This window comes from Henckelia pumila, chromosome 2, assembly GCF_033568475.1.
Source record: "Henckelia pumila isolate YLH828 chromosome 2, ASM3356847v2, whole genome shotgun sequence".
NCBI lineage: Eukaryota > Viridiplantae > Streptophyta > Magnoliopsida > Lamiales > Gesneriaceae > Henckelia > Henckelia pumila.
This window is the reverse complement of record NC_133121.1, coordinates 80646419-80664569: the sequence shown is the minus strand read 5'-3', so window position 1 is coordinate 80664569 and position 18151 is coordinate 80646419. Positions and strand designations below refer to the sequence as shown.

The 18151-nt window shown below is 32.9% G+C and overlaps 2 protein-coding genes across 3 annotated transcripts; both read left to right on the top strand.

Annotated features, from left to right (window-relative positions):
* Window positions 1-6805: 6805 nt before the first annotated feature.
* On the top strand, window positions 6806-12569 carry LOC140881222 (DEK domain-containing chromatin-associated protein 1-like). 2 transcript variants are annotated; one of them, XM_073286359.1, is made up of 11 exons: window positions 6806-7347; window positions 8321-8354; window positions 9094-9173; window positions 9309-9368; window positions 9691-9801; window positions 9877-9957; window positions 10053-10130; window positions 10982-11495; window positions 11844-11941; window positions 12029-12059; window positions 12156-12569. In XM_073286359.1, exons 1-11 carry the CDS (start codon window positions 6961-6963, stop codon window positions 12305-12307), a joined length of 1626 nt encoding a protein of 541 aa, XP_073142460.1. In that variant the 5' UTR covers window positions 6806-6960; the 3' UTR covers window positions 12308-12569. The 2 variants fall into 2 exon arrangements, with proteins under 2 accessions (XP_073142460.1, XP_073142459.1); XM_073286358.1 differs by having other exon boundaries at window positions 9688-9801.
* Window positions 12570-15983: 3414 nt separating this feature from the next.
* Window positions 15984-16457, top strand: LOC140877789 (uncharacterized). The gene has a single exon (XM_073281366.1). It carries the CDS (start codon window positions 15984-15986, stop codon window positions 16455-16457), a length of 474 nt encoding a protein of 157 aa, XP_073137467.1.
* Window positions 16458-18151: the final 1694 nt, after the last annotated feature.

Genomic DNA, 18151 nt, shown 5'->3' with positions numbered 1-18151 from the left:
TCGTCCCGGATTGCCGTACTCGCGTCAAACGTCTCGTTTTGATCTAAACTTGGTGAAAGACATGTTGAATTCTCTTATTTGACACCATATAAGCTATTTAATTTTGTTTATGTCAGATTTCATTGAGGGTTGTTAATATTTTTCGAAAATCTTGAAAATCCATTGTTAGAACATGCATATCTCATGCTTTTGCTTGAATTACATGTGCATGGTCACGTTTTGATGCAAGGGGATGGTTCCAGCTGCTTTCAGGCGGGTAAGAGCATGTATTAGGGTCCTTAAGGACGTGTTATTGTTGCTGGTTTTGGACAGAAAATCTAGCTGGTTGCAGGTGGAAGCAAAATGAGCAGTCTTGGGAGATTGGCTTGTTCTTGCTCCTCAGAGCGAGTTTTAGGTTGATTCCAGTTGATTTAGAACCCTAAGAAGTTGGGAAAGGTATTACAGGTAGTTATCTGGCCTTGGTGGCCAGATCCGGCCGAACGAACAGCCGAAAGTCCGTGCTTGTGTTCTGCGCGCGAGCAGAAACAAGGCCTATAATGTTTTGGTTTGTTCTCCTACTACGGGACTTGGTTTGAGGTCAAATTTATTGGGTTAGAACCGTCTTGAATTTGGCTAAGTTTGGGCGGTGGTTTCACGGCCATAGGTGGCTGGAGAAGGCGGCACAAACGTTTTTGGTGGAGCCGCTCAGCTGTGCGCAGGTTTAGAGAAGAAGGAAGATAGAATTCATGGTTAGGGTTACGAATATGGGTTTTTAGGTGGGCCGGGATTGTGTCTTGGGTCCGGGTCGGGTCTAAAATATGTTGGGTCAAGTTAGTTAGGTCCGAGTCTGGGTTGTATTAGTTGGGCTTGGGTATTTTTGTTTTTAAATTATTTATTAGTTTAAGTGTTTTATTGTGCTAAATTGATTATTATAAATTTATTAGGCTCTTAATTAATTCATTTTGGGGCATAAATATTTATTTAAGTAAACCCAATAATTTTCATGAGCTTGGGAGCCCATGAGAATTATTGGGCTAGTCTGCGAAATTTTGGGCTTGTCAGTGATTATTATTGGGCTTAAATAAGTTATTGGGTTTAAATATTTTATTTGGGCCCAATTATGTTTAAATATTTTTATTTGGGCTTAAATTAAGTTAATGGTCCAGTCTTAAAATTTATGGGTTTAAGTCTAGGGGGGACCAACAATTTGGACAATCCCATGAAAAATAACTAAGTCCGGAATACATATTTAATTCATTTTATGCATGAATATTATTTTAAGTATAAGTATATTTATTATGAAAATTAATTAAATATATATTCTGGGCATATTTTAAGTGCATGCATACATGAAATATTTTATGATGTGTTTATGATTGAGAATTGAGCATGAAAAATATTTTTATAGAAATTGAAGTGATGTGGCGGCACAGAGATGGTTTACCACCGGCACAGAGGTAGTTCTACTACCGGCATAGAGGTGGTTTTACCACTGACACAGAAGTAGTTTACTACCGGCATAGAGGTGATTATTCACCGCCACGTACGTTGGTTCTTTTAGACTGATCAGTCGGCACAGTTATTAGTCACATTCATGGATATGACCATACTCAGTTTTTATGATTATGACATGCTTAATTATGCTATGTATGATTAGTTATGATGTATGTATGACTGATGATAACAGATTTTTATGATGCGTTATTTTTAAGATCATGCATGCATGTTCACGTAAGTTATATGTATTAGTATGATTATGTGTTTGCATGATTTTAAACCTTGTTATTATGGGATAAAACATGTTAGGCCTCTAGGCTCAGTACGCTTATATGGTGCAGGTGAGTATGATGATATTGGTGGCACGATTGCTCCGACCAGCGGTGAGAGCCTATGAGTTCACACGCAGACGGCACCCGTAACCGATGTTATTATTGCGCTTATGTCATGAAATTATTATAGTACTTTTTAAACAAGTTATTCCGCATTTACATTTTTATGGTGGTTTTAAAATATTAGTTTTTATTTTTCATGCATGTTGAGATGATTGATGCTAGGGATTTTATTTTAAGTTTTAAATGTTATAAGATTTTTTATGTTATTTAATATTCAGTGATGTTAATTGTCAAGTTTTTAATTAAATGTTATTTTAAGTATTTATACATATATGTATGGGCATATATGTATTATATAGTATTATCATTATTATAAAAAAAAAATTCTAGCATTTTATTAGACCGAGTCATTTCAGTTAAGGCCATCTCCAACCCATTACTCTATCTTAGTGTAACACCAACTTTAAAATAGTGTAATTCCTACACCAAATACAACACGTATTTTCAACCCATTAACTCTAAACTCTACACTAAAAAGAATATTTTTGGAATATTCTTTATTATTTTATTCACAACAACTAATTTATTGTACAAAATATTTTTAAACACAATAATTAAAATATCAGTGATATCTAAAATAATAATTTCTATATAAAAATATTAATGAATTAAAAATTTTAATTACATATATTTTAAGAATTATTTTAAAATTTTCAAAATATTTAAAATTATTATTTATTTTAAAATTTTTAATTTTATTTATTTAAATACCTAAAGAATTAATTAGAAACAAAAAACACAAATATAACAAAAAAAAAAGAAGAAAAAGGATAGCGTAGAGCAACAATGTTGCACCATAAAATGCAACACCAATTTGGTGTAATATTGGAGATGGTTTAAGTAAGAAATACATGACACTAAAATAATAAAAATAATGAATATTAATAGTTAAATTAAAAATAAATTAATATTAATTATTCTTACAATTAATATAGTGAGAGTTCAATTACTAATTTATTAGAACAATATCATTAAAAATGAGAAATGAACTGCATAGTAAAAAAATGTTCATTTATTATTATCATAGTTAATTTCATTTATTATTTATTATTATTATTATTATTAATATGGGGGTATTTTTGTCGTTTTGAGGTAATACACAAAATCAATCAATCATATTAAAACAATACCAAACAACATATATTTTATCATGTTACATTATTTGTGCTTACATTTCAATATTTTATCATTTCAATTACACATCCTTCAATTATATTATACTTTAAACCAAACGAGTCATAATGATATTGTGCATCCAATAATTGAGTACCACCTCAATAATGGACATGGAGGTGTACACGGTGATGGGAGACCAGCATATCAAAACTCAAAACTCTATATATACTAATGAAAAATGCATTTGCCTTGTATGTGTAAAATATATATTTTTTTTATATGTAATTTTTTTTACCCCAAAACATGGAGTAAGTGTGAGGTTTTTTAGTAGATAGGAAGGGATAATTATTAGGTATGACAATGGATCGGGTCTAAACGAGCCCCGCATTGAATCCGGCTCAACGGGGCCGGTTTAGACCCGACTAAGCGGGTCCAAATACGGGTTCGGGGTTTGGCCGGACCCGCCCCGCCCCGCCAAAAATATATATTAAATATAAATATAAAATATATATGTATATATATTAATAATATATAATTATATTATTTATATTACATAATCAATACTTTATCCTTAATTTGAGTTTATAATATTTTTTGATTTAAATAATTTCAATGTTCTAAAAAATGCTAGGCGGTAGGCAGGCGGCGATCCACCGCCTAGCGCGTAGCCGTCTAGGCGATTTTTTTTTTGAAACCTAAATAAGAAATAACTTGAAATATTCATGAGTTTTACTATAAAATATAATTTTTATATCTTATATTTTTCAGTTTTTGTACGAAAATCTTATAAAATTTTAATAATAATAATAATAACAACAAAAACAACATAAATATTAATAGATATCAAGTCTTCATTATGTAATTTGAGATTTAAGTTTTTGATTGAATTTTTTTTCTGCGCTTCTTCTTTCTTTCTGTGTTTGTTTTTCACTTCGCGTCTCTCTTTTAGTTTTTGATTTTTAATTTTTTTAAAATAAAAAAATAGTATCCGTCTAGGTGGATTTTTTCCCACCTAGGCGGATTTCTGTCAGCCTAGGCGACGTAGGCGGGAGATTAGGCGGACGTCTAGAGGCATAGCATAACAAGAAAGCGAGGCGGTGGGCAACCGCCTAGCGCGGTCTAGGCGGCGCCTTTTAGAACACTAAATAATTTTAATATATTATGATATTTTTAATACGAAAATATATTATTATGATTTTTATTTTGTTCTTAATTATTAATTAAATAAAAAATGATATATTTTAACTTGTAAGAATATTTTTTTTCCTAAATATTATTAATATAAGAAGATAGAATTAAAAAATATAAGAATATAAAAGTAAACACTAAATTTTAGTTTATGACTTTAATTGAGTTGCTATTAATCAAATACAAATATTTAATCATGGTACAAACATTTATTATGATGATTTATGAGAACTATTGAACGAATTATCATCAATAAATTTTATGATATTAGGATATACGTTTATTTTAAATTGAATAGTTGAATTTATAATTTTATTGGGTTATTATTATTATTATTATTATTATTATTATTATTATTATTATTATTATTTGTTGGATTCTTTTTGTTGGCAAATGTACTCTTATTTATATTTTAATAATTAATTTTAAATTTAGCAAAAAAATGTGATAAAAGAGTTGAAATAATAACTAACTAAGAAGAAGCTAATTAATAGCTTGGTAATTCGATGACTATTTTATTTACGTATCATTAATTTTTGTTTGAAAGATTAAATTTCAAATATTGAAAATGAGATGTTAGTATGGAAACTTGTTATTTGGTGATTCAAAATTATTTAATTATTATTGTGTTAATGTTACATTTCAAATATTAGCAATGAGAAGAGTTTATTTCTTTTATTTATTATGTTAATTTATGAGGAAAATTGAATAAATTATATAAACATCATTTGATAATATTATTAGAGTTTATCTTGAATTAAATAATTGGATTTGTAATCTTATTTGGTTATTTTGGGGAGAACTATATTTTTCGTCCTCTTATTTGTATTTTTTTTTCACTTTGGTCCTGCTAATAGTGAATTTGTATTTTCTGTCCTACTACTTGAATGTTTTTCATTTTTGCTCATATTACACTTCATTTTCATTTGTAGTCATGTGATTTGTATATTGTTTTTATTTTTGATCCTTTAACTTGTATTTATTTTAATTTTTGATCTTTTTTATGATCGGTAAACATGATAGACTTTGGTAAAAAAAAGATAAAAAATAAAAATAACATACAAGTTAAATGACAAAAAATAATAACAATATATAAGTTACATGACTACAAATGAAAATATACAGTAACATGACAAAAAAATCATGCGAGATATAGGACTGAAAATTCAAATTTATCATTAACAGAACAGAAAATGAAACAAAAATACAAATAAAAAGATCAAAAGTGCATTTCTCCCGTTATTTTTATATGATTTTTTTGTTGAAAATGTACTCTTATTTATATTTTAATAATTTATTATAAAAATTATATTTAAAAAAATTAATAAAAGAGTTAAAATAATAAATAACCAAAATGAAGCTAAATAGTTTAGTAATTTTTTTAATATAATAGTTTAGTAATTTTATGATCAAGTTGTTTATTTTTCATTAATTTTAGTTTGAATGACTATATTTTCAAATATCAATCATGCACGTACTTTATGAAAACTTATTTATGATTATTGTATCATTTTATTTGATTTTCATAATTAATAATTCAAGTTTATGACTTTTATTATGAGGCTAGGCTGTGAAAATTCTATTAAATATAATTTATAAAAAATAATAAATAGATATATTATATAGACAAAGTGTCACCGCGTACATCTCACGTCATGTTCTGTTTACTAGTATATATATATATATATAGAGTTTTGCTATGCTGCCCACCAACTATGTCCAACTCTGTGCCCACCATGTACAAGTCAACTCACCTATTGTATGAGTCAACTCATGACTTGTACATGGTGGGCACGGATATGGGCAAGGTTGGTGGGCAACATAACAAAACTCATATATATATATATATATATATATATATATATATATACACCTATTTATTAAGTGAGAAGGCTTTAGAGAAACTAACATGGTCTCTTGGTATGCCCTTAATTTGAATTTCAAATTATTTGAAAAAAAATGGTAGGAAATAACTAATATAAATATATAATTCATGATCTTTTAACTACTTCTTATAAGCTTATGTCTAATATTTAACCAAGAAAAATTCTTTTTTTGTTCCCATAAATTTATTAATTTTTTTTTCTAAAATTAATTTTAATAAAAAAAATCAAATTTTTTGTCAAATACGCTAGTATAATTTTGATACCCCCTAGGGGTGCAGGGTAACATGGACACCGCCTACGTGCGCGGTCCATGATTGGTCAGCCGTTTTTTGTAAAAAAAAAAATAAAATTGTGTGGTTGTGGGCGCGCCACATTGGCAGGCGCCCACAGGTGTGCAGGCTATCATTTCTGTACGCTAGTATATATATATATATATATATATATTTTACTATTTATTAAGTGTAGAAATATTAGAATAACTAACTTGGTGTCATGGTCTATTTTTTAATATACCTAAAATACCATTCTTTTTCATTTTTTTGTTTTCTCCATGTTTTTTACTCATTTTTCCCAATAATTCTCTTTGTCAATTCCTTTTTTTTTTTTTTCTAATTAACCTAAACTATTAAGTATCTAAATTCATATACATTATAGTTATTATTTTTAAGAAACAAATGTGTGGGCACAGTTTCTAGTATATATATGGACTTGAGATGTGAAATTAGTAACAGAGGTGAGAGAAAATTGAGGTGATGGTAATTTGAAAATTGCAAAGTTGCCCGCCTCATGATCCGAACGCTGCATCCCAATCCCAATTCAGTTTCACTTGCACTCCAACACCAACCCTAGGTTTCACTGCCCCCTCGTTCGCCTTTTCTAGGGTTTTAGCGTGTTCTTTTATGGCTTCTGTCAAGGAAGAAATACAAGATAGCAGGAATCAAGAGGAGGAGGATAAGGATTTCTCAGTTGGTGGTCAGACGAATGATGCCCGGGAACACGATTTTAAAGTAGACGCGGAAGAGGAGGGAGTAAAGGAACAGAATCGAGATGCGGAGCAGAATGTAAATCAAGAAGATGATAAAGGGAGAGGAAAAGAGAAGGTCAATCAAGAAAAGAAAAGAGAGAAGAAGGGTTCGAGGAAAGTGAAGCGAGGGAGTGAGAAGGCAGCATCGCCAAGGACGCCTGGGATTGAGAGGCCAAGCAGGGAGAGGAAAACAGTTGAAAGATTTACAGTGAATGCTACCGCAAGGGGCACTCCTGTTACCAGGCCTATGGCCATCGAGCAGGTACCATATAAGCTACAACCCATTATCATTACTGAAGACTAGCAGCATTCATGTTTTGGTGGAATACTTTGTAGGTTTAATGGAAAAACGAGAGATTTAATTGTGAAAGTTTTTTGTTATTTAGTTGTGGTTTAAACATTCTACGTTGGATTTGGAAAACGAAAGTAAAAAAAAAATGCGAAAAGGACAGGTTGATTTAGAAGGTTCTCGTGATTTGACATAGTTAATGATGGTGGCCTGATATTGCCGTTTTATTGAATTTTATGAACGAAGGTAGATGAAATAGACATTAGATTAGACTCTTGCTATTATTTCTTGGTAATTAATTTACATTTTTTGATGTTCTTAATTTCTTAAGAAGGATGTAGAATGCCTTAAAGAACTAGTGCATCTGAAGTTTGAAAAACCTGTTTCGTGATTCTACTTCACTTGTCTCCACCTACCTTGGCTTTTCACTCTCCTTCCTGATCTGGGTGCTGCAAATGAAATCTATGTTTGACAACTTCCTTTCAATTGGCATGTTTAAAGTGGCTAGAGGTGCAACTTGATTTCTAGATTTGATTGAATTTTTGGGATGAATATTTTAAATTCTCTGCATCTAATAATGTTAGCCAAGTGCTGTTTCGATAGATTATAGATAATACTTGTAACTGTAATCACCGAATTCATTGATGGTCTTTCTCAGTCTCTCCTTTATTTTCCTGCCTTTGTCTGCATTTGGTAATTCACAACTCACAATCGGTATATTTTACAGAATGATTTGTTTTTTTCCCTGTCAAATTGACAGTATACTCTGTTGAAGGAAATGGTAACTTAATGTGGCTTATCTTTCGTTATCTTGTGTCACTGCAAGGAATTATGGTGTGTTGCGCGCTTGCTCATTTATTTTTTCCCCCCTTTTATCTTTTCTATAGGGAGGGTGTTCTTTTGGTATTTCTTACTAGTACTTTCTCTGTTGACTCTTCTATAACAGGGCCGAGGTTCACGGCTTAAGGATATCCCAAATGGTATGGTTCTATTTCCCCCTGAAATTATTTTTTCCTTCCGGCATGAAACTTCTTAGAGGTGATAAGTATACAAAGTATTCAAGAGATTTGATTTAACTTTATCATTGCGTAATGCTGCAGTTTCTTTTATGATTATTGTTTGATTGATCAGTGTATCTTTCACTTTAGATTTTTGCGTTATGTTTTCTGGAAGGAGGGTCAACGAGTTTATGTTTTTTGTTGCAACTTGATGAGGATAAATTTATTAAACAGAGAAGCATCCAGTTTTCCGTTCTGACATTCATGCAGTGCTATAGTATAGCTTTGAAGTAATAGTCTTATATATGTGGATATCTGACTCCATTCCATGTAAATACGTCCTTTACTGCTGTGTCATCTTATAGTTTTGATCCATCTTCCATTGTACCATCAGTTGTTTGAGAGTTGCACCAGGATTACTCTACTTGGTGAAGATGAGAAGCAATCTTGTTGGTGATTGATAACTTATACATGAGCAATTGATGTGTTCTGTTGTTGACCACTGTTCATCTACTAACTACTCTATTCAAATCGCTAGAGTTAAAACAAGTTTGCTAGCATTGGATTTGTACAATTGGTATGAATGTGTAGAATTGATGCTATGTATTAATGGTGTCTGGTGTCATATGTCTGCTCATCTCTGATGAAGAGTTTTTGTCCGGACTTCTTATTTTAATATGATGTGTCTACTTTTCACTCTGGTTTTATGATGTCTACCCAGTTGCTTTTAAGTTGTCTAAGAGAAAAAGCGATGAGAATCTGCAGCTTCTTCACACCATTCTTTTCGGCAAAAAAGCAAAGGTTTTACTCTAACTGAAGTTTTTCCTTTTGTTATCCCATCATTTTATTTCATTTCATTTCATTTTAGCCATGTTACCACTTGCTCAGTTAATTTCTTCAGTATTTTTGTGTCTGACAATTGCACTTTTAGCTCAGGTGCTAACTGTGAAGAAACGTATAAGCCTCTTTTCTGGTTTTGTATGGGTTGAGGATGAGGTATGGTGTTTTTCTATTGTTTTTCTCTTATGTTTTTGAGGTTTGGGTGATTGATTGTTGTTACTTTCCTTTTATCCGTCTCATATCAAGGCTTACTTTTGTTGAATATAACATGTTACAGGCCATTAAATTCGTGCTAATGAGCATTAACAATTTTTTGGATTTTTAAAGCAATCATGTTGACCGAAACTGGAGCATAAGTCAAATGCAAATGGACTAAGATTATGTTCCACATTTTTATTGGGTGGGTCTAGTCCTTGTCATGGGAATGCGACATTAATGATCAGTTCCACGCTAATCATTTACTGGATGTATATAGCAGGAAAAACAAAGGGCTAAAGTTAAGGAGAAGCTTGACAAATGTGTGAAAGAAAAATTGTTGGATTTTTGTGATGTCCTTAATATCCCAGTCAACAAAGCTACAGTAAAGAAGGTGGAGTCTTATAGTTTCTTCCATCGTGCAATCCAGAAAACGTGCATCAGTCTCATTATTAGTTATGTTTTCCAGGAAGAACTCTCTGCAAAATTATTAGAATTCTTGGAATCTCCCCATGCTACAACAGATACTTTACTCGCTGACAAGGATAAGGTCAATAATCCATCTTGATTTTTGTGTTTGTTAGTTAAGGTATTCCATGGTGCAATTACATGATTTTTTCGTTTTTTTCTTCTTGATCTCTGAAGAACAAGAAGCGAAAGAGTAATGAATCAGCAAGTAAAACCTCAAGTTCTGTTGATTTGGCATCCAGCAGATCTAGAAAGGTTAGTTTTCTTTAAAGCTACTCTGCGTATGTCTTAGAATTTGATTGATAGTCTATATGATTGAATGATTTAAGTGCTTTCCTTCAAAAGATTCAACTGCCTGCTTGAGCCCTCTTCTCCATATCTTGTCTTTGGTTGCCTTTTTTATTCAGTTGGAAAAGTCGATGTATGGATCTTAAATTTATTCAGTCAGTAAGTTTATGAGGACTATGGACTAATAAAAAATTTTGACTGCATGTTGTTCCTTTCATTCATTGAAGTTTCGGGAGTATTTTGAACATTAAGTTTCATGAAAATCTATTACCTGTTCCAGTGAAAATTAGGAAATGTCACTTCAGTTTCTGCGGTTTTTACTGTGTTGTTTCTGCTTCTACAACAGTCCTACTTTTTTTATTTAGTTTTGCAGAATTTCAACAAGTTTTCAAGTCATTTTGAAATGGTTCCAAACAATTGGTAATATTTCATGTATGCAACTCGGTTTAAAACTTCAGTTCACTTTCCTATGCAGAAAGACTTTCATTGCCAATATTTTTTGGGTTGGGGGGGTGGGGCGGCTGGGCTGCTGGTGTTAGTGGTGGAGGATTGCTTCTCATTTGAAAAATTGCAATCAATCACATGCTTGTATTACTTTCATTTGTCCCACTGTTGCAGCATGTCTAGACTAGCAAATGCAACTCTACTGAGAATTGAGAAGTAATTACTGAATATCAATAATGCAGATCTTACTCTAACAGCATCATTCTCTATCAAGCTCATGCCTGCAACTTTTGACCACATACGCTGAAAAAGTATTTCTCTTTTATGATTTTCTTTTGTTTTCTTTGTTGTGACTGCTTTTGTCTGAAATGTAGAAGCAAAAATTGGACTCTGGATCTGGGAAGAAGCAAAAGCATTCAGCCAAAGAAGAAGCCAATGACAGAAGCATATCTTCAGAGACTGAAGATGATCAGGATGATGACAACACTACCGTTGGAGCAAAAAGTGACCAGGAAGAGATCAACTCAGAGGATGAAACAGAGCAAGGGCAAGATGAACCCGAAAGTTCTAAGGGCATTGACAACTGTTCTTCAAAGAAAAGTGCAAAAAAGGATACTGGAAATAAGACTGGGGAGAAGTCCAAGTCTGTCAGCAAAGGAACCTCTGCAAATGCCTCTAGGACCCCTGATAAATCAACCAAAAAACCTTCCAGTTCAAAATTGAAGAAAGGCGTAGCTGAAGCTGAATCAGGAAGTAAACAAAAGACGTCCTCGAGTAAGAAACAACAATCTGAAAAGAAGAGTGATGGCACAACACCTGCAAAGGATAAATCCTTGAGCAAGAAAAACTCGACCAAGTCTTCCACAAAAGATGTTGAAAAGGATCAAGGTTACTTTTTTAACTTCATTTTCAATTCAACTTTTTTTTAATAATACTTAAATACCATGAGAAGAAACTCTTACTGCTGCAGGGCTTGTGTTTTCAGTTCAAACGCAAGTGCTTCTATTGTTGATATATTGGTGGGACAGTTAATTATCAATTGCATTCGTCCTACACGAATAATTTAGAAAACTTCCCAAATTTTAATGTGAGCTCTAATAGAGGGCAATATTAAATTAAAACTAATACATCTCTCTTGATTTTCATGTTTTTTTAGATTATCGTAAGTGCCTTGTTCGAATTGTTTAAGCATTGACTGCAGTTTGATACTTCATTTTTTTGTCTTCTTGGGAATAGGTAAAGGGAAAAGTAGGAAAAGTGCCAAGAAAGAGCCCAGTAGAGAGGAATTGCACGCAGTTGTAGAGGACATACTCAAGGAAGTTGATTTCAATACTGTAAGTTTTTCCTTCCCATTCTTTAATGTGATTTCACTAATTTTCGTTATCTTATTTACATATTACATGTATTTTTTAAAAACGCAGGCTACATTATCCGATATTCTCAAACTACTCGGTAGGACATCCCTAAAATTATTCTTTTCTACTACATCAAGACCACCATAGCCTTAAGGATCATTTTTCTAACTCATTGAGGTGTGAATAACTTCAGGAAAGCACTTTGGGATAGACCTGATACATAGGAAATTAGAAGTTAAAGAGATAATTACTGAAGTCATAAATAACATGTCTGATGATGAAGACGAGGAGGCTACTGAGTCTGGAGATGGAGATTCGGGTAAAGATTGTGAGGATGATGATTGATGAGGCTTAAGTTCACTTGCAAAAACATGTCTCGAGCTCTCTGTAGCCTCCCACACCCCACACCGAACCGAAGTTTGATAAACTTTTACTAGGATGAATTACATGTGTAATTTGATTGTTTGATCTTTGTAGGTTGCCCAATACGGGGGTGTACAAAAAACATTTAGCCGTCTTTCGGATGGTATACCAACAATATATTTTTTTGTTTGTTTATCTTTTCTTTCTTGGAGAAGTCATTCTATTCTGTGTTGTTTAGGGTTTTTTTTTTATGAAAGTGGTTGGAATTTGGAAATGATTATCTTTATTAAAAAAACCCCAAAAAACAATATAATTTTTAAGAATTTTTTTATTTTATCTTTATTTTATTCATTCAAAAAAATGATTATATGTTTCTCAAGAAATGATGAATGAAAAAGAATGTGAAGTGAAACGAGTAGTAATTTGCTCGGTGTAACAATAAACGAGAAGCTTAATGAGTATTCAATTTAGGATGACTTATATTTCTACTACCTGGCGTCGCTTAATGAAGGTGAGGGATATGGCAGAATCAGAAATTGGATGGAGGATTGGAGAAGGAAATATTAGTTTTTGTTTGATTCCTGGCTTCAAGTTTGTCCTCTATCTTCGGTGGTTCCAGTCATGGGTCAGTTGAACAGACTAGTCAGTTGGTTCTTAATAGGCAAAAGCTGGAATCTAGATGAGTTGGCGTTGGATATTTTGGAGGTGCCGATATATCATTCGGCTGCTGATATTGCTATCTGGAAGTGTTCTTCGAATGGAAAATTCTCTGTGCAATTTGCCTGGAATCTGGTGCGGAATAAAAAGCCTCAGGTTGGGTGGTTTCAAGGATGTTGGTCGAAACTACTTAGGCCATCTATTTATATTTTCTGCTGGCAATGGTTTTTCAAAAAACTTTCTGGTGATTATATTTTACTTACTCGAGGAGTTTCACTAGCTTCAATGTCAGTTCTGTCAGGCTCAGGAATCATTTGATCATGTGTTTTTTTTCAAGTGCTCTTGCTCAAGCTGTCTGGAAAGATTTTCACAGCTTTTTGGAGTGCATAATTTTGGGAATTTTTCTGCTTGGAAGATGGGAGAGAATTGGCTTAAAGATGGTCATGTTAAGGAACTGATTCATTTCCTGATTATTTGGTTTCTTTGGAAAGCCTGGAACAATCATAAACATTGGGGTGTTCGCATCCAGTCGGCCAGGATAATTTTGCTTATTAATGGGTATCTGATTTCACTTGGTCGTGCAGGGGTTTTGAAAGCGGTTAATTGGCGTGGCTTTGGACCCGTGGCTGGTTCTTTGAGGCTTCATCATCGTATGGTTCGAACCACTTGTGTTCGCGTGGTGCGCTTGGTGCGCTGGGTGGCCCCAAGGATGGGTTTTTTAAAACTTAACACTCATTGATGTTCTAAGGATGATAGAGATTCTGGATTATAGATCATGATGGACAAGTTTTATTGGCTTACCACAATTTTATTGGCACCGGGTCTAATACAAGGGCTGAGCTATGTGCTATTCGTAAGGGGCTGCAGATTTGTCAGTTGTTTAATTTTTTTTCATTATGGCTCGAAGTTGATTCTATGACAGCTTTAGCCATTATTGATGCGGGCACTTCTTGTTGGGATATTATTACTATTCTGACGCAAATTCAAGAAATCCTTCATTCTTCCATGGTGTGGAAAACCCATGTTTACAGAGAAGCTAATGCGGCTGTAGATGAGTTAGCTAATCTGGGTTTGGTTAACGGATGAGCTTTGTTGGGACCAGATGATATTCATGGTCAGCTCAAATGGATTTGTAGATTGGATCGTTTTGGTCTGCAATATATTCGGATTTCTTCTTAGCATATCTTTGCTTTTCGAAGTGTTGGTTATTCTATTCCTGTTTAATTCTAATTATTTCTTGGGAGGTTTCGGTATAGTCTCCCTCTCATGTATTTCTCTTTATTAATCTAATAAATAGGTAGAGATCCGCCCAACCTCCCGTCACAAAAGGCGGCTTTGGAAAAAAAAAAAATTAGTTTGTATTTATAGCAATTTGGCGGCCACACATTTGTGCAAATTTGACCATTTATCCTCCAAATAGGACAGTGCCGTGATTTTCGTACCATTTTAATCCAAATTTTCTTGTTTCATATTCCATTCGTCTCACTCATTTAAGCTATATTTATTTTTGTATCCGTCTCAATTATATAGTCTAGTTTTCATGTATAATATTTTTTCTTATTTTTTAAAAAACTTATTCTTATTAAATTAATATCTTTAACCACTTGTACAATTATTTTATTTTATACATTAAAAAATATTTTATTTTATTAAAATGTTCAATAAATAAGGATAAAATGGAAAATTATTTTACAAAATTTTTCTTTCCAAACACTTTTTAATCTGTTTTAAGTTTTTTTTGTCTTTTTATTAATTATATAATTTGGAAATTGACAAGGAATACATCTTAATTTTGGTGATGACAAATATAAGACAAAACACTTGAGCAGATCAATCGATACAATGAACAAAACCAAGTATACAAATTCGATCTGAATTTAAGGAGACATTTGATTGAAAACAAAAATGATAAGAAATCTCTTATCAGATTAGTAAGTCTACCAGATTAATATCTGACCAGACTGGATTCATCAGGATCAACTTGCAATATCAGATCAGTTCACTTAACCAAGACTAGCTCAAATGGAACCAGACCAAATCGATCATATCTTCCGTACATCTTTCAAGATCAATATAAGTTGTAGGAGATAAAGCCAAAACAAGTTGGTGGAGATAAAGACTTTGCAATTCGTACTCGACATAATTCAAATTGTCCCACTACTTATAGTGCTATTTTTGGAAAGAAGACGAGAACACGTGGAATATTCTGCTTGATTGTCGGCTATTTTTGGATCAAATTCTCACCGGCTAAATTTTTGAACATTGGATGAATCACCACTATAAATACTTGATGATGTACATAGTTGCTCTCTCGCACGCTCAAAGATTATAAGATCATCAGACATACAAGTGTTCTATAAAATTCAAGAAAGAATCAGATCAATACTTCAAGAATGCTATCACATACAGATTGTTATATCAGATCAATTATAGTGATCAAGATGTCAAGCTTTAAAGAAGCATTCTTGTAGTTTCATTATACTTTGTAACTCAATCAGAACGTGATCTGAATTGAGACTGTATGAAGTTCTTTTCAAGGGTTGATGGGACTGAGTTTGTGCAAACTGTTGTATAAATCAAATTCTTTTTGTGGAAATCCTTCTGGAAACAGAATGAGGGGAGTCGTAGAAGTTTTGGCTTCGAACTTCCATAAAAAATCTCGTGTTCCTTACTTTTATTTTCTACATTATTTATTTCAGTATCCCTAAGGCTATCCAGTTCAATTTAGTGCGTGAGAATCTTTCCGTCTGACTAGATCTGTTTTCGCAAGAAAATTTTTTTAATCAAAATTTTAGCAACTGAGCTGGTAACTTAGCTTAATTGTAAGATAAGTTTTAAAAATATTTGAAGTGTGTATTCACCCCCCTTACACACATTTTGATCCTAACAAGTGGTATCAGAGAGAGTTTTTGCTTAACTTGAACTTCTTTTGATATCTATGGCATCCTGTAACAAGATTCTCATATTTTCAAAGGAAGAATATGATGACTGAAAAATTCGTATGAAGACACATTTATCTGCACAAGATGATGATATGTGGTATATCATCACTGATGGAACAATGAAGATCATGAAATCCAATACTGTAATTGAAAGTGCACCCCAGATGATAGAAAATCCCAGATCAGAGTGGACGGCTGAAGACAAAAAGAAGACCAATCTTGATAATGTGGCAAAAGACATACTATACAAAAATCTGGATAAGAACATGTTTAGGAAGATCAAAGCATGCACCACTGCCAAGGAGATTTGGGAGAAACTCACACAACTGTGTGAAAACAATGATCAAACCAAAGAAAACAAGCTCATGGTGGCCATTCAAAAATTTGGAAGTATTAAAATGAAATCGGGAGAAACTACGAATGAATTTGATGAGAGATTTAATAGCATCGTTATTAAATTGAATGCATTGGGAAAGAGCTATAGCAACAGAGAAAATGCTCTGAAAGTTATGAGGGCATTACCAAAAGAATGAGATGTCAAGACCATTTCCATGAGAGAATCAAAGGATCTCAACAAGATTGAACTGCATGATTTGTTTGCAGACCTCAAAACATATGAGTTCGAGCTTGATGCTAGAATTGAAGAAGAACCATCTATCCCCACAAATCACTAAAGATCTAATAGCAACAGATTGAAACATAAACATCTAAGACAGTAGATCAACTCAGCAGTGATGCAATATCAATATTTATGAAGAAATTGGCAAATTATTGAGGAAAACTCATAAGAACTTTCAAAGATCAAACAAGTCCAGATTTCGAAGGAAAGAACCAGCAAATGATGATCAAGTATGTTATAACTGTGGAATGAAGGGACACTTAATAGCAAAATGTACCAGACCAAAGAAAGAAAAGAAGAACTCATCTGACATCCAGAGAGGAACTGAAGAACTTCCGAAGAAAGAAAGAACAAAAGGCATTGATGATTGAAGAGAACAACAACAAATGGGCTGAATCTGATACAGAATCATCCAGTTCAGAATCATCCTCCAGTGAAAGTGATGAGGAAGCTTTCAAGTACTTGATTGCCGGTGATGACTCAGAAATCACAAACGATGGAGATGTGTTTGATTTTACTTCTGATGAATTCATCAACAAAGATCTTATCTCTGCTCTAAATGAGATCGTAATTGAGTATGAGAGGCTATCTCATCAGTTTGAGGAAGTAAAAAAAAATACAAAAAGAGTATATCAGATAAGTCAGATCAGATGGATTCTACTGAGTCTAAATGATCAGATAGTCTGAAAGCTCATGTAAGTAAGCTAATGACTGAAAACACTAATATGATGAATGAAATTCAAGTTTTACTCTCAGAGAATCATTGATGAATTTAGTCAACACTTGAAATAAGTCTTCTGCTTCATTGGATAAACTGAATGGAAAGCAAAAGCTAGCTGGTTATCGAACTAGCCTAGACTTTAGCATGGATGACAACAATACATTTGAAAAAATTCTCAGTCCTGTATGGACAAGCACAGTTCAAATTTGTGAAATTTGTCAGGTCCAACACGATATATGAGCACTTGGAGCCTGAAATTCATGTTAGTTCTCCAATATTTCAGACAAACAAACTTTTACACAAAGGGTTGAGATATGTTGAACTAGAGAGTTCACAATCTAGATGGACCAAAACCAGAACAGACAAGACCAGACAGTTTTGGACATGGTCAAGAAATAAAAAATTCTATGAAGGTAAAACATAGACCCTATTTCAAAAACAAACCATTTCAAAAGATATATTGGAAACCTGACATGAAAAATTAGACTAGACACTCTTTCACTAGGCATTCACATCACATTGCACCAAAGATATTAACTAGATCATACACTCTTGAGGGCTTGTATATATGCTGAAAAATCTGTAAGGATAGTTCAAGTATGAGTTCCTAAAGGATTAATCCAGTGTGGATCCAAGTAGGTATGAGTAAATAAGTTATTTTTATTTTTGATTTCAGGATAGGAAAAGTGAACTGCTAAAGCAATCGATCTGACATTTAGACAGTGGATGTTCCAGATATATGGCAGGAGAAGTCAAGCTGTTATCTAAATTCTCACATAGCTCCGGACCAAAGATCACTTTTGGAGATAATTCAAAGGGTAAGACTATGGGTAAGGGTAAGCTTATCCATGGTAATATTACCATTAAAGATGTCCTATTAGTACAAA